Genomic DNA, 17754 nt, shown 5'->3' with positions numbered 1-17754 from the left:
TCCTGGTTTCTATTTTTTCTGCTTCTCTGAAAAAAAAAAAAATTGAAAAGTGCCCTGTGATTCACAGACTCATTTTCCTTTTTTATTGAAGAAATCTTTAAACCTGTCTTAACAGACTTAAAGGATTTGGTGAATTTTTAATATAATGATTGGAACATATTTAACAGTGTTAGATCTGATTTTACATGAAAAAACATTGAAACAAAGACAACGATGTGATTAGAGAAAAACTTTTCCCAAAATTCACATATAAATTAATGAAAAATGTACCATAAGTTTTAATTGCACATAAGAACTTTAGTATCAATAGTTACAGCTAGGAAATGCCAACAGTAAGTGCATGAGGGAAACCTGATTTTTTCTGTCATATATTGTGCATTAAAATTTTAATGAGATGATTATATGATGTGAGAATTTTGTTACGTTCATAGATCGGAAGTTGTTCATTTAAAAAGATCTTACATTCTTGATGCTTGGTGGATACTTTAATTCCCTAATTGATACACAGCATTAAAAGCCTACTCTGAAAAAATGAACTGATTTTTTAATGACTTTTTTAATGACCCTTTTTTTTTTTTTTCCCCAAAACGTTCTATCATTCCAATTGCCTCAGAAGCATTAATTTCTCTTCCAGCTTTCTCTGTGAAGGGATGATGCACACCATCTCCATTTAACAGATGGAGAAGGATGGTACAGAGAGATTATAGTCAAAATTAACATCAGAGTAGAACTACAAGAGGTTTCTTGTCCAAAGTTCTGTTCTGATTTATTCCAGTAGAATATGTAAACAATTCTGAAAGTTATGACTCTCATCTCCTCTGAAAGTCACATTTATATTTCATTATCTTGAAAGAAAGTAGCCTTCAGTTTAGAGGCTTGGTTACTATTATTTGAAAATCTATGACAGAGGCAGTAGGAAAGTTCAGTTTTCCATAGCAGTTTTTATCACAGTCCCATCTCTTCCTGATGCCCCTTGCTTTGTAACTTGAATAATACATTCCAATTTCTGCAAGAAATGAGGAAGGTCTGGCATGGGGCCAAAGCAGGCAATGTTTGCATTTGGTTTTCACTATACCAAACAGTGTGATTACTGAATGAGAGCATATAGCAAAAACATTACATGTTCTTGTAAATAAAGGTTGCAATATAATGTACTTGTATGAAAGAGGGAATCCTCATTTCATGAGCAAATTTACAGTATTTCATAGACTTTATAGTCTGTCATTTGCTTTTGTAGCAAATTTGCTTTTGTTCTTGTATATTTTTTGTTTTGTTTTGTTTTTTACTTAAGTAAACTGAAAGAGTTGAAATTTAATCAAGTGGGATGATTTCTAGATACATGTGGATAATAAGCATCCCACCTCTCAGCTTTCTTGTGCTTCTACTCATCTATTTCCTTGGGTAATATATGCTAATTCAATGCTGTAACATCATGGCTTTATGCAAGTTGTACAGAATTCCCTCCTGCCTGTGTTTATCCCCTTGTTTGTACGCACAAACACATAAAGGGTCTATTTTGTGTATAGAAACTTCTGTTTCCAGTCTGGGTTGCAGATGGCTTATCTTCCTCGAGATTTGTCTCTTTACACGAGTCAAGATTTATAAACTGCCTGACCTAGCAAGTGAAGTCTCCTATTTTTAACATTTATGCTAATACGACTAGATTTACATCTAGTTAGAGAAGGATGATACCCTATATGCATGTCACATCTTTTTTTTATCTTCTAGAACAAGTTATTGTAGCATCACATATCCATACTTATTTTCCTTCAAAACATGGATTATTTTAATAAAACAGTAGTATTTATTCATCTTCTCTAGAGAAAGTCTTGCATCTTGCATGCATGACCTACGCATTTATTTATATACTAGTATAAAATGGAAGAAGTGAAAATTATGTATTCATTGCATAGTTTATATCTTCCTTTACAACTCTGATGTGGGTAACGCAGGAAGAATTACCTGTGTAGGCATAGCGAACCAAAGCTTTCAGGGCATCCGGGTCTACTCCCTCCATCTTGATCTCCTCTTGTTTTGCTTCACGCACATCATTAGTAAACATGGCAGCAAAATAATCAGACACTGCACTGAGAACCAGCCTTGAAATAGAACCATTTTAGGAGGACTGCAAATTACTTCATAATCTCAATAGCAAGCATGAAATTCACTATTAGTATATAATAAATGGTGTGTGCAATAGAAACATTTCCTTCAGCGTAGAATTTGAATCATACAGTAGTGAGCAATAAAGTTAAAAGGTAATTAATAAACTAATTTTCTTCCATAGTGCCTGTTTAGGCAGTTTATCTTCACTGACCTCTACCTTGCTGTAGTTTGACAGCAGCAAGAAAGGAATATGGCAGCATCTGTGGGTCATATTTGACTCATTTTATTTGAAATAATGAATACAAAACTGATCGCATCATTTTATTCCAATCTTAGTTGATGTCCTAATTATAGTAACTGTTTATTCATAAAAGGCAGGGTAGGCATACCTTTACCTAGTGTTTGGAAATTTCAGGCTTTGAAGCCATGTAAACAAAAGTGGAATGTGTACCTGTGAGCTGGAATCTTTTGGTCTCCAACTATGAGAAGAACATCACACAACTGCTTCTGCTGCAGGTAGCTTTCCATTTTGCGGAAAGTTTGCTCTGCATGGTTTGTAGAATGGAAATACTCATCAGAGCCATTGGTGTTCATTCCAAGCAGTGAGCTGCTGGTTGTTGATAGCCTGTAAGGGAAAGAGGCAGTGTGATGGCTGCAGTGTTGTAAGCGCTGATTATGTTCTTTACATAATTTTAGTTCAAATAGCATTACAGAAATGTTTACAATTATAAAGCTCTTATGATTCTCCTTTTATTATGCCTTCCTCCATTTGTTTCCGTTTGGTGTTTGCAAGTTTTCATTTGTAGACTGCTTGTAAATTCTAGGGTCAATGAAAGAAAAAATTGTTTTACTGAGGTTGTGCTCCTCAGTTTTCTGCTTCATATCCAGGATATGTGTCCAGGTGCACTGTTTGCACAGCATTGCTGTGTGATAAATGCGGCCTGCTAATCATGCACAGACAGGACACATGAAAAAACAAACTTATTTTCCTGTGATACTAATATTGAAAATATCTTGAGGTATGAAATTTTGGATGTTGTATGTCTTCAGGTCTTATTTCTATTTCTCTTCGTACTTTATACTTTAAAATTATATTACTAAATGGTAAGGAATCATAATACAATTTAAAACTACCATATAATTGTAGACAAATTACCAAACAAAAAGCTGATGAAATCAGAAAATTATATTGCCTTTAGAACCTGAATGCAAATAACAAACTAATTTCTTACCTTTTCATGGAAATGTACATTATAATTATACTCCTCCTATTCTGGAATCCTCTTAGCTATCCCACTTATATAATTTTTATGGATATTTGTACAAGATTTCTGTTCTTTTAAAACATCATTCCTTACTGCCTTTTAATATGGATCATGATGCAGATTGAAATCTTTTGATACCTTCTTAGAAAAGTATATATTTTTATATTAACCTGTTCGTAGTAACATAGTAATGCATTTGTTGATATACATCTGTATCACATATCTTGAAAATGCTGCAATCCATGACATTATTTTAGTTAAATTTTTTTAGAAAAATGTTTTCTCAGTGTACAATAGTATATATTATTAAAACCTAAAGCACCTCTTTTTAAAATCACAAGACCAGCTAGGAAATAGTGGAAGCTGGTTGACTAAATATATTGATTGTCTTTGATACTGTTAATGCATATTCATAAGTCATTAGGAGCGATAAAATCTCTTCATGAAATTAAAGTATTAAAATCTAGCAGAGTATTAGATTATGTTACAATGGAACATTTAGTTTAGAAAATACAGAAATTAAAATTGGGTGAATCAGTAATATAATCAGAAAATAGAGATAAATTAGATCGTATACTTTCAAAGATCATACATCATTAAATAGCTAATCAGGATTCAAGGGGAATAATTAGAAATCAAATTATATGTAATCTTGAATTGAGACCAGTAGAGTTTTCTGTCTCCTCTGCGTTATGGGAGAGTTACTGAATGTCAGTGCCTTTCTGAATGGTACAAAACAAAATCAGCATTAGTGTGACCATTGTATGTCTACGTTTTTCCAGGTATGTACATTTTTTTCCATCTTAAAATCCATCAATTCGAAGGTCTTTGGATTTTTGTACTGCAATTACTGACATCCCACAGCCCATTTGCAATATGGCATCTTTGAAGCACTGGTATGTCAAAAGCCTTCAGATGCCCAGTGCATTTGATGCATTTCAGGTGCACCTGAGTACAGTGTAGTCACTGCAGCTTGGCTCTGCCAGACTCACTGGATGTGTAAGATCATTGACAGTCTGCACAGATGCATGATTTCTGGTATAACTGAGGTATATCAGTCCTGAGGTGTATGCATATGCGGGAACAGCAGATCTGATGCATTTCAAACCCTCAAACACATTGCACATGTGCCCAGTTTGTGTACACGTATTTTTCTCTGGATAATCTCAGATTATATTGATATTGACAAATATCTTAATATATTCTAAATAATGCAATAAACTCCCTAGCTTTCTTTTGATGCTTTGTTACAATTTCAAATGTTTGTTTGCTGTTTTGTTGTTGTTGTTGTTTTTAAAAAAAGAAAAAAGGGGCAAACCAAGTTCACCTATAATGTGTATCCTTTGTAGTTTACAGCTTACAAAAATTAATTTGTCTCAGTGAGTTTAATGACTGTACTTTTTGTTTGTTTTTCCTCAATGCTTCATTGAAAATGAAGAAGCTGCAAAATTGGATTATATGCTCATTAGTTTTGCAGCAGCTATTTAATGCCAAATACATACTCTGTAACATTTGTGCTTTGCTATTAACATCTTAAGCTTTCTTTCACACTTTCCTGAAAATTATTTTTTAAAAAACATTTTGTGTGAGATTTGTTATATCCACCTTTAGTACTGTTATATATATATATATACATATATATTACATATTATATATATAAATATATATTACATCTTGCTTATCCTTGATGTTTGCAGAATTCAGCCAGAGTAATACCCATCCCTATTGCAAATGGACAGGGCCAGTTTCTAGAAGTAAATAATTTCCTATAGTGTGTATGCATTTGTGAGCAGAGCAGTCATTTTCGTGGTGCAAAGATTTACAAGCTTAAAGTCTAATCATTTTGTTCAGTCCTGGATACTTTCTTTTTCTCATTTCTCATTATATTTGTTTATTTCCCTCCATGTATGACTTATCATTGATATGCAGACAGCTCAAATATTGAGCTTCAAAATATAGCACTGGGGAGGAAAAAATGCAGTGAACTATATAGAAGACAGAGGTTAAAGTACCTTGAAGAAAGAAATCAGTAAAAATATCAATGAGTCTGATGCTTTCATGTTGAAGTAAAATCAGAGATGCTATGGACTGTAGCACAAAGATAGGCAAGCTATCTGCAGATGTGTTAGTTTGAATATGTCTACTTGTCATATCTTGTTCTAGGAGAACTCAACACATTAAGAGAACTCAAGGTTCATGTAAACCTACTCATAAGCATGTAGAAGATAGAGAATTGGTTGTTTTCTATAAAATGGGTACAAGTTTAAACAAACAAGATCTGAAGTCTATTAATAATATTTATAGTAATAACATTTCCAGAAGTATATATAGTCCTATGATGAATAAGGAACTAATTTTCCAGTTAGTCAGGAGGGAAAAATATTACTAAACAGTTTTGAAGAACCAGAAACTCAAGTTGCTTAATGCCATCTTTGTGTTAGTGTTGACTAGGATTCTGAGATGTGTTAACATTATTAACGCTAATATTAAGAACTTAAGAACTCGGATTAGCCTGGAGAGAACGGAGGTAAATCTATACTTAAATGATTTCTAAGTAACTGAGCTGTATGAATTTCTTCTTGGGTAGAGAGACAATTGAAATAAATTCAGAGTTTTCCCATAAGGATTTGTGAAGGATAATGAAAATACGGTGCTATTCCTTAAAAGAAGTAAAATTAAATTATCAAGCAGACCGTATAAACTGAAAACTTGAAAAAGTAATCAAAAAATGTTAACTATCTAGGTGGTAACAAGGAAATAAATACCAGCCAGCATGGCTGTTCAGAACGAATCATGTCATAGCAGTTTTTTTACTGGCAAGATAACAAAGCTTACTGGGAGAAAAACATTAGGTGTCAGAAATCATGTTGACTTTTGGATGACTTTTGACAGTATTTCACATGACATTTTCAAAATCAAGCTTGGATGGCATGTTTTAAGTGTAATAAGTGTAAGAGATATGAACAACTTCTATAGGCGCTCTCAAAAATTTATTGGGGATTCACCTTCAAAGGAGAATGTTCTGAATGCATTGCAGGTGAATTGTGCTTCTGATGCTGTTCTGTATTTTTATTACAGATAAGTACATGATAGAAATAGGGTATAAACATCACATTGGTATATGATAGCAAGTTGGAAACTTTTGGGGAACAGAATTTGAAAATTGAAGGTGCCATCTTTGCTTTTGGCGTTATCGAACTTCATGCAAATTTTTACTTTCCAAAAACTTGCTTACACTTGCACGAGTAATTATCTGACTGAAATACAGGACGAGAAAAGACAGTTGAGGTAACAGCTAGATTGTAATGGATCCCAAAGAAGCTGTTACTCAGAAATGGTGGTGTGGAGGGAAAACTTCATCTTTCCTTTGATCAGGGGAATGGATGTGACAAGTTTTGTGGCTCATTCCAGGCCTGTCTTGTACAGTTCTTTAAATTTTGGAATTATGTTAAAATAATTTTCTGTCTTCATAAAGTACTCTTCATTAATCAATATGGCACTATTCATTAATCAGTTTATAAATGATAAATTCACTTTTCATCATTATTTAATTATAACATGATAAAACATACTTGCTATTTAATTGCTGTGTCCTTTTTTTAAATTCAGTATGATCTTAAAGTGCCTCATTATGTGTGCCTATGGCCAAAGACCAGAAACAAAACTTGACGATTAGGAAGCTTAGATGCATATTATTGCATGAAAAAACAGGTGATGAAATGAAATACTTGAATTTGTTGTTCTTGATAAGGCTATTATTTATATTTTCATGGTGACCACTTCCCTGTTAGATATTTGTTGGATGTACCTGCTCTAAAATTTGTGGAATCCAGTTCGGTTATCAGTGTCACTTTCAGCTTTTGATTTTGGGTCACTCTAATTCTGAATGGTAGGTCACACCAGCCATCAACAGAAAACTAGATAACAGTTAGAGACATTAATAAGAGACACAAGACATCCTAAGGACTTTGTCACAATTTAAAACACCAATGTGATGTCTGTTCTGAGGTTTATTAGATGTGCTTTAGTAGTGACAAGGCATTAGACAAAACTGCAACTTCATCAATTCAGTTTGTTTGTGCAGCAATATTTACAATGCAACTCATCATTTTTTTTCACTCATTTGTTTCTGCTTATTCAAGAAAACTGCAGTCAACCCCCACATAGCCAGACTCTTTCCTAGTCAGCTGCTTGAGCTCTGACTCTCTCTCTATTGGACGATGTTGTGGGGCTGGAGAGTGAGAGATGCTATTTTCCTATGCCACATCATAGGAACCCAGCAACTGTTAGAGACACCCTACATCAGCTGGCTGAGAAATAAATAAGAAAAGTATTTCGGTTAGGAAGCCATTTCTGAACAAAGCATAAAAGAATGCTAAAGTCGATGCACCTGTACTAAGTGCTTGCTGATAATATACCAATCAGTAGTTGTCCAAACCTCTGTCTTAATATTTCTACTGCAATTGTGTCCTTTATTATTTGCTGTTTGTAAATATAACAGCTAAATATTGCATTAGATTTTTAGGGTATGCGTCAAAAATTTTGATCCAAAAGAATGTGGAAGATTGTACCATGTTGATGACTGTAGTAACATTAACGTGCAACGAATAACAGAAAATGATGTAGCAAAGGAAGAAATAAGCAACTGCAATGTTATAATTACTTAAGTTAATAGAGAGACTGCTGACTTCTAACCCATCTAAATTGAAACTTCGTCCTGACAATCCCACTTTAGAACTTGGAGCTCTAAAAACAGGCTGTTTTATATAATTTTTATTGCAAGTTTTAACAGAAACCTGCCACTCGTCTCAGTTAGAATTAGTTAAAATAACTTCTTCCGTTTGCAATTACAGGTATAAATGTGTGTTTTTGAGATTTTGTTCCTGAGTTTTGGGGTTCAGTTTTGAAAAATTTTCAGCAACTTTTTGCAGAACCATTCAGAAGTTTCCACAGACATTAAAATAAGGAGCCAACTGGCCTCCACTTCTCTTCCCACAGAACGACAGTTTGGGCAAAGCCATGCAATGTGTCCTATTGCCCTCTGGTTTTGCTCACAGCACCCATGCTGCCTTCCCAACCGGACTCTGAAGGAGTGCAGCTCTGCTGGGAGCAAAATCCACAGCTCTGAGATGCCCAGAGTGCAATAAGCTGACCATGGAGGTTTCTAGTGAGACAGTGCAAATTGTTCAATTCACTGAAAGGACTGTAGAAGCAAAAGTCGTCAACTCTTCCTTCTGTTATTTGATAGCCATTGGGTAACACAGTTTAACAATGATCTGCCAGTGTCAAAATTTGTAATATAGTAGGGATTTTCAAACTAATGATTTGCTTCCTGATTCAGATTAATCTGAATATGAAGCTTTACTATAAATATTATAATGGTGTGACTTAAGAACACCTATTTCCATAGCATGAGATACTTTCATAAAAATTGAAGCTGTACCAATATCTAATCAGTCTGGAGAGCACACTGGGGGTACATCCATGAGTGTTTTATTATAATAGATATATATCTATATTCAAAGATGAAGTGACTGTCTCAGACAAATCATTTAAATTAATGCTATCTCAAATCATCATTCAAGATCATTATCCTCCAGGAGAATTAACGTTGTGTACATTTCCATTATGTAATAGAGATTATTAACCAAGTGAAATGTTTCAGGTAAAAATACATGAGTATATATATATTACCATATTAAAATTAACCTTTGTTCTGATAATGCCAAATGTATTGGCATTGGATGAGAAATTCAGTCAGGCTGTTTACTTCTTGCTCAAATTTTGTGTAGCTAGTGATAATATTTTTAGGTAATTTAATAGCATCTTCCTAAAGGACAAAAAATGATGTGACTAGAAGGCATTATCTCAAGTTGTCAAAATGTACAAAATGAAAAGTAATGACTAAATTCTGGACATGAGCTGGTGGCGTTTTTATTTATAGAGGACATAAAAAAAAATTACAAGCCAAGGGCAACAAATTTTGTTTAAATCCAAGCACGACTAAGGCCAGATGAAACTAATTAGGTCCATGTTTTTTACTTCATTAAGCACCTTTCAGAAAGACCCCTGATGGGAGATATTTTGGGGAAGAAGACGTGCTTTATGCTATCCCCTCTCATTACTTTTAGCAAAAATAGAACAAAGGGGGAGCTTAGAACCTGTGGATAAAATGCAAATATAAAAAAAGTGAATGTGAAGTGGTTCCGATCCCAGCAAACAGAATTTTGGAAGGCCAGAGAATAACCAATTCTCAATCCTTGCCCTCATTACTTTGAACTTTGCAGCTAATCAGATACAGATACTGCTGTGAGATTTTTAAGACATCTTGGATATATGAAAACTTAAACCAATACTATACTACATTAACACGTGCTTCTCACTTCCTTTTTGGACTTTATCAAAGGCAAAGGGACTCTATTCTTGTGCTTACCATGACCTTTTCATTTTTTTGCATTTTTTTCTTTCCTACTTTTAGCTATTTAGATTCAAAGTAAACAATAGCAGGACTTCTGCTTCTCTTACATAGGAATACATGATGATCCGCACTTCTGATGAAGGGACCACAGGTTTAAATTTTACTTTGCTTTACTTGACATTTCCCCAGTCATGTAAAATTTTATGAGCTTTTTCCTGATCACCTGATCTGCTGGGTACTTCATTCAAGGTATTCTGTGCTACTGCAGTGAGGAAAAAACTGTGATTCTTAATACCTATTTGGACAGTGTGTCCTGTTAAATAGATGTTCTGTAAGAATATTTAACAGATCAGTCTCAAAGATGCTGTTGATTTTTCTTTCTCTCTAAGTCAGGATGAATGAAATGTTTATAGCTCTCTTTTCATCTGTATTTCAGGATTAAGAGAGGATTCAACAAGGAAGTGATTAAAACCAAAATCACCTACTTTGGTTGGACTTGTACTATTGGCTATTGACTTCATGCTGGAAGGAATTGTTACTGTGAGCAGTATATTGAACTTATTCCGTGATGTTAGGATCCTATAACTCTTGGCAATTTGAAATACCGGAAGGAGGTAATAGTATATTTAATGAGGATTTCAGCTGGAGAGTAAAAATTCTTTAAGTAGATTTATGTAAAAACGTATCTATTAGCGTCTTCGTGTTCTAGGGTTTTCCAGAGGCCATTTATCAGGAGAGGGTGGAATTGTGCAGAAAAGAGTATTTAACCAATGAAAATACTTGTTTATATAGAATTAGGAACAAAATATTGGTCATTTTGAAGTGTTTTCTAAAGAAGTTAGTTCTGGCATAGCTACTCAATGTGAAATGGAGCATCAAAAAGGCAGAGCAGAAATGCAGATCCTAAGCAAAGCTCTGACTGTGTGACACAAGATGGGTTAACTTTGAGAACCATTGCCTGAGGTGCCTTCTACTCTGCCACTGTGATAGATCGTAGGAAATAAGATCACACCAAGTAAACATGAGAAAATACAATGTGCTTGCCTTTCTATCTTGATGTGAGTTTACAGATCACCTTAATATATTGCAAGTCTTTCCTCTTTTGAGCCAAATAATCTGCTAGAAATTGGTCTTATATTTGAGAAAGAGTATTTGGGGTATAGGAAAATTCTCTGCAACAGTTTACTGAAGAAATTAACAGATGAGAAAGTTAGGAGTCTAGAAATCAAGAATTCCACTGTTCTACTGTTATTTTTCAAAATTATTTTAAAATATGGTATTGGCTGAAAGTCACTTACTAGAAGAGATTTTTTTAAATTGTGGTTTTTACAGTCAACTGATTTATGAAATGTCATAGCAATAGTCATTGAAAGTGAAATAATAGACTTTTCATTTAATTATTTGATATACAGGGCACAATAAAGGATTTTTAGGAATTGTATGGACTTAAAAGAAAACACCTTGGAAAATGGACAGAAAGGGTATCAGACTGAAGTACTGTTCAAAATATATAAGGCAATACTTCCAGATCCCAGATGAAGAATAAAAGCAGTTCAGTAGATTGCTAGTAAATATATCCATGCCTTAGTGCTCTTGGTCTTTACATAGTGTGATCTTAACAGGCCACACTGTCCTCCAGTCCTAACTTGGTTCTTCTACTAATGGTGCTAAATTCAGTTTTGAATTCACTGTAATGCTAAGTGAAACGGTGTGAGGAAGCTTTAATTTAAACAGCTAACTAGTAATTGAGCTACATATTGAATTCCTCTAAAGAGGAAGTAAGAGGCACATCTGGCACATCTGTGGCATCTCATGGGAGCTTCATGCTGAGAAACTTTATTGGTCTGTTGTAGAATTAAACCAGTCTAAATTTCTTTTATAGATGAATTTGGGATCATTTAAGTGAATGAAAAAACAAATGAGGACAAAAAAAATTAGTCCTGACTTACATCCTTGTTCCTTTCTGTGCTTTTCTCACTGCTTCATTGTGTTGTGATTGAAGAGTCTGGCTCCTTCATGACTGCAAGGCTGTAACTTCCCAGGAAGCTGTCTTACACTGCTTGTAAATCCACTATGACAAGATTTGTCAAGAGACTGAGTTGGCTGTCCTGCCAGATAATTTTTCTAGGTCAAGCATCTCAGACAGAGATCAAAAGTCCATCCTATGCCACAATACTAGCATGTAGAATTGCAGGATTTCTTTTTAAGTCATCGCATAGAAAGGAATTCCTGTCCTTACGTGTAGTTCTCTGTAAGTTGAATGACAGCCAGATGTATGGTAAGCGATCTTCAGTAAATGTCCTACGTGAGAGTCAAAATCATGACTTGGAACAAGCATTTCAGTCTTTATATGCTTTTAACAAAGTATTAATGCTACAATATGCATGTTTGATTTAAAACTCTTCAAACAATCTTAGTTCAATATTTACATATGTTTTGAATTACAGTTTATGACTCAGAAAAAGTACAGAATTCTCCAGGGTCTTGGACAAAATAGAGGACTTTCTTCAGAAAGCTGTAGTGTGATGTCCAAAATAACTGATGGTTTTCATTTCTCTGATTAAATTACTTTGTAGCAAGAATCAATTTCTGCCTCTTTCCAACCAAGTCTAAACAAATTTTGGTGATGCTAAAACCATACAAATGTCTGACCTGTATTAAGGTGACTGAGAGCTTAGTACTGTTGGCACACACAAGCAGTAGGTCACTGGAAGAACAGTAACTCAGGCCACTACAAAAGAAAGATAGAAAAGTCAGAAGGTAAAAGCATAGCTATAGATTTATATTTTTGCTGCTTTTTCCTTCCAAAGCTCCATTCAAATTTCCCATATTGTTGACTCCCTATATCACCTCTCTTACCTGACCACCTGGGCAGGAGGTGAAAGATATTTGTCTAGATCGTGGATACGGATCCAAGTGCTCTGCCTTTGCTTGGGGCTGTGTTTGTCTAGTTAATGCACACCCTGGAAGAGGTGCTAGTAGAAAAGATCTGAGTCTCCTGCCTGCTCAACACAGTGGCCCGTGAGCCTCCGATTGCGGCAGACTGCAGCTGCTTCCAGGCTATCACCCACCTGGGTCTAAAGAGGTAAAGGGAGCATGCCAAACGCTGTGGCAGTAAATCCTGCTTTACTGTGGCAGTAAAGCTGATTATAATATGTGTTTTGGCAAGTCACATCTGCCCTATGGTCAAAAGGGTGGGCCAGAAATGGTGTCACCAGACTTACTCCTTGTATTTTCACAATGTATATGGTGCAGGCAAATCCTTTGCCATAAATAGCCAACTATCTAAAATATGAACCAGAATGGATCAAAGCTGAAGGTAATGTTTCCACAAACATCCTCAGTCTGGAAACAGAGATTTTTAATTACAAAGCATTTGCTTTATCACAGCGGTCATGGCAAAAATGGAAAAAAACTAACTTCCACCAAAGACACAGAACATGACTAAGATAAATTTACAGCGATATTTTTGTCTGCATGTGTGTATATGCTCATCTCTATTTCTTCACATTCTGAAATGGTATGACAAGGAGCCACAGAGCTTTCCTGAGCATCTGTGCTAAATGAACACTGTAAAAGAGGTTTCCCTAGCAACCCAAACCATATGTAATAGCTTAAAATAGCTTTTCTCCAAGTCCTAGGATTTCTTAGTGGTTTGCTCACAATTTCGATTTAAATCAAGGTATATTTTCCCAGTTCAAAAAGGTTGTTCATTTTCTCAATTTCTATTAAAATGAACAGGCTTTGAAAATTCTCGTCTTGCAAGAATGCATCCCTTCCTCTTGACTTCTAATTTATCAGGTAAACTGAAGCATAGCAAATGGTAGCAGTGGCTCTCCACTTTATCAAATATATTCCCTTTCAGTTTGCTGTTCAAAACATTTAATTATAACTATACTGGTGGTCACTACCACCTGTTGTAACAGAAAATTTCTAGTTAAACTAGTAGTCTGATTTTTGTGATATTATCATGAGAACTATATGCTATGTGTGATATTATCATGAGAACTGCACATTATAATGCATCAATCTTAATATACACACATTGTAGTATGCATTTTAGTAGCAGTTTTTAGACAAATTATGGTGCTTGAAAAGACTGATTAGTTATTACTGTGTTCCTAAGAGAATAGGTATCAAATGCCATCTTTAATACAAGCAAATTGTGATACCAAGAGGCTAAGTGATTTCTAAGTGAGCTTATGTAAGAAGGAAGAAACAAATCTGAGGTAGAACGCATGATGTTGATTTTGAGTTCCTAGTGCAGCTAGTCACAAAGTCATGTGTTTTAAAAGTTTGAGGCAGACTGAGAGCTTGATTTTGGTTAAATCAAGTTTTAATACATGGGTAAGATCTCTAGATTCTTGTCCAAATATTTTTGAAATATGTGTAGCAGAACCAAAGAAAGAATGAGATATCAGACATTAAGTTCTTTTCCAACAAATATGTTTGTTTAGCCTAAATGGGTTTTAGTTGAGAAAACAGTGAAGAAAACAATTAATAGTGTTCTGTTTTTGTACTGTTTCATTTCTAAATAAGATATCTTTGCATAACTGTAGAACCCAGCATGACAATGCAATGCCCTATTTCTTGACAAAACATTTTTTAAATTGTAACACCATATAATATATTTTAACCTCAAATGAATATAGTGGCTACAAGGTGGGGTATTCCTTTACGTTATTTTAATTATCTTTCTATTACCTGTGAGCAGGAGACAGAGTTTTAGTGAATTATCCTCTCTCATCTTATAGAATAAAAACAGTTACTAGAATGAAGTGCAAGATGATTTATGCTATTAATTATTGGACAGGCAGAATTGTTGGAAAGAGTCAGGCCATAAGTTCTTGTTTTATCTATTTTAGTTAGCTTTTAATTGAGTTTTCACTATTAAGCATTTCCTCTGAAAAGGGGAGAAGGAAAGGCACTGGGAGAAGATTTGTTTTCGGAGCTGAGTGGGAAGTTCTGCCAGTATGTTTGAGGATAGAGTCACTGAGGTGGGGGCTGATTTCACAGAGGAGAAAACTTTGCTATGGATTTGTTTTAGAGATCATTTTTTAGTTTACTTCCTATAATCCCCTTTAGCTCTTCTCTGAATCTGGACAATCCTTCAGCTTCACTTTTGTATTTATTTAGCTTGCATACCTACAGGTATTATATACAAGCTGTATTCTTTATCATACCACCTGATACAGCGATTCTTTAAATACAGTATGATTTTTCTTTTACTTGAATGAATTGGTATGTATTGGGCTAAATCTGGCTGTTTAACTACAACAAGCAAATCCCTGTATTTCTTTAACTATGAAAGATTTTAGTAGTGTTCCTTACTACGGTATTTCAAATAGTTCAAAGTAAACAATTCAGCCACAAAAAAACTATGAAAATAAATTGTTCATTTCTTTCAAATTTCTGTCTATGGCTTTCAAATCAAGCAAACTCTCTCCCCTTTTCAAATAATGCTTCAACAATTTCCTGTTGATTTCACAATTGTATATGTTCAGTATGCAACAGAACTGTTGCACTGTAAAATCTGATCTGCATTGGTCACATGTGTTTAATCATCTGCTTAACTTTTTTTCTGGAGACATTAAGAAGTGATTTTAAGAGCAGTAATAACTCTTTAAGAAGTAATTTAACAGCTGTATTTGCTGAGAGCAAGCTGCATGGAGTGGAAATGAGAAGATAATTGAATCATAAAGAAATTGTTTTGAAATGGATAGAATTGTCATAGTTTCTTGAATTACTATTAAATGATATTTTTCTTTTGCCCATAATAATTCATGTGTTGAAAGCTATGCATGTCAAATATAAGCCTGTGTTCCAAGTTCCTCAAAAGATGTCATAGTAGAAGGAGAAAGCAGGAATATCTGCTGAGGAAGCCTTTGAGGCATATTGATTCTAATTCCTGTACCAAGAGATCCTATATGAGGCAATAGTATTTGTTCAGTCCAAATGACTTCATTTGTTACTGTTCATTACATTCCCCCATGGCCTGAAAAGTCCTATTCTTCTTTTGCAAATTAGCAATTTCTGGGAAAAAGGCAAATCTGCTCTTTGTAACTAAGCCTGCATGAGATGCCGCTTGCTAGAACTTCACAAATTTACTACTTTTAGCAAACATTAGATATCAAAGGAAACTCTTCAGTTGTGAGTTACAGTAATATACTATTCATCTTGGTTTCATTAATTATCCCATGTGCTCCATGCGCCATTTCTTAGTTCAGAAGTAGAACTGAAATAATATCTGGCACCAGCAGATGCAGCATCTCATTGATACCAGTGGGGTGTTCTTCAAATATCATTGCCAAGAATATCATCCTTATCCCCCAGATCTAAACTTCTCTTCCGCTGCACTAAAATATTGAAATGCCACATGAGCTGTCTAACCATCACTTCTGAGAGGAGATCAGCTACAATATCTTAAATAAACCATTTCAAATGTCCCCATTTTCAAATTCATATTTTGACCTTTAGTTAAAGGTCATCTTTAGCAGACAATTAGTTTTTGCTTTTCACTGAGGTTATAAGGAAGCATTTTGTCTATCCATAGCAGACTGGCAAAAAATCATCTTTTTAAAGTATATTGCTGAATATGTATGGCTAAAAGTATTAAAGAAACTGCAAAATTCTCCACAGGACAGAAGCATCATTTCTTTTCCTAGTTTTTACTTATTGACAAATTCTTCAGTTTAAAAGTAACATAAGTATTATTTCTAAGCACTTAAAAGTGAAAGAGAAGACTAGCAGGCAACAAGAATTTGTCAAGAATAAAATGTTAAAATAAATTGAAATCCTTCATTAAGAGGCTGTATTAGGCAATATGGAGAAAAGAAGTAACTGTCATTAGTATCTTGAACATAAGATATTCTTTGTTGTTTTCTCATATCAGATACTACAAAGTACATCCTGAGGTACTGTTTGGAATAAACTATTGTGGAGCAGGTGCAAAACTGCTTTGAAATCATACTTGTATAGTAGTTATCAACGGTTCAGTGGTAAATAAGAGGCTAAGTCAAACTGGCCTCCTAAGGAACTTTCCACTAAGGTTCCACTGTGATTTTCCATGGATTTTCTAAGTGTCTTGGAGGGAACAAGAAATAAACAGAAAGCTCATCAGAACTTTATTACAATTGAAGACCATGCCAAGCTGAAGCAAGCTGCAAATACATTGCAGAATAGGATTGTGAGTGAGTATTAACTCGGTAAATCGGAGACATTATCTGATTAAAAATAAGGTGAAAATTATTTCTGGTAAGTACTATATTTAGGAACAAATAACTGCAAAAGTGTACAGATGGTTAGGAACAGGTCTTTGGTACAGGGTCAGGAGGCTCACATAAATCACAAGCTAGCATGAGCAATAACACCATGTTTTTCACACACACACACAAAAAAAACACTAGACAGGATATTCAAACAGATTTTTTAGCTGGAATGACATGCATGTAATCCTGCCTTATATGCCAGAATTATCAAGCTTTAACCAGAACATACCACAATACTAGAAGTACACAGAAATATTGGAAAGTGTCAGCATTGAGAACAATGAAAATGGTCATAGTTCTCTAGCATAGGAATTCTGAAAAAATATTGCAAGAATTGCAGCTCTTCAGACTACAAAAAATAAGGGGAGCAATATGTTTTATATATATATGTATATATGTATGTATGTAACTCCATGGGAAAACATCAAGAAACTAATGATCTTGAACTGTACTACAAATAACCAAGGAAGCACTTAAATATTGTTGATCTCACTTCAGCATAGAGGGATTGACATGCCCTCTGACTAAATGGCCAGTATTCTTTACTATGTTTGCAAGCCTATTATGTGGTAAAGTTCAGATTTTTGAAAACGTTCCATCAAAATGCTGGAATTGAAAGCATGAAATAAAATCAGACCAATTATGTTTTCATTTAAAAATAAAAGCTACTGCTGTGCGACATTAGGAATAATCATTT

General features: G+C 34.5%; 1 protein-coding gene and 1 long non-coding RNA gene across 4 annotated transcripts in view; one reads left to right on the top strand and one right to left on the bottom strand.

Moving 5' to 3' along the window:
* The window catches only part of LOC121077422, a 363360-nt gene that overhangs the window by 174372 nt on the left and 171234 nt on the right, over nucleotides 1-17754 (top strand). The window lies entirely within an intron of this gene.
* The window catches only part of KLHL4 (kelch like family member 4), an 81818-nt gene that overhangs the window by 15969 nt on the left and 48095 nt on the right, over nucleotides 1-17754 (bottom strand). For all 3 annotated transcript variants that reach the window (XM_040572666.1, XM_040572667.1, XM_040572665.1), the window contains 2 exons: nucleotides 2558-2731; nucleotides 1963-2099 (listed from right to left, as the gene is read on the bottom strand). In XM_040572666.1, coding sequence (XP_040428600.1) covers nucleotides 1963-2099; nucleotides 2558-2700 — 280 coding nt within the window. In that variant the 5' untranslated portion in view covers nucleotides 2701-2731. The remainder of the gene's footprint in view (nucleotides 1-1962; nucleotides 2100-2557; nucleotides 2732-17754) is intronic.

Source organism: Cygnus olor, chromosome 13 (assembly GCF_009769625.2).
Source record: "Cygnus olor isolate bCygOlo1 chromosome 13, bCygOlo1.pri.v2, whole genome shotgun sequence".
Classification (NCBI taxonomy): Eukaryota; Metazoa; Chordata; class Aves; order Anseriformes; family Anatidae; genus Cygnus; species Cygnus olor.
The sequence above is the reverse complement of the archived record's forward strand: the minus strand, read 5'-3'. Positions and strand labels throughout refer to the sequence as shown.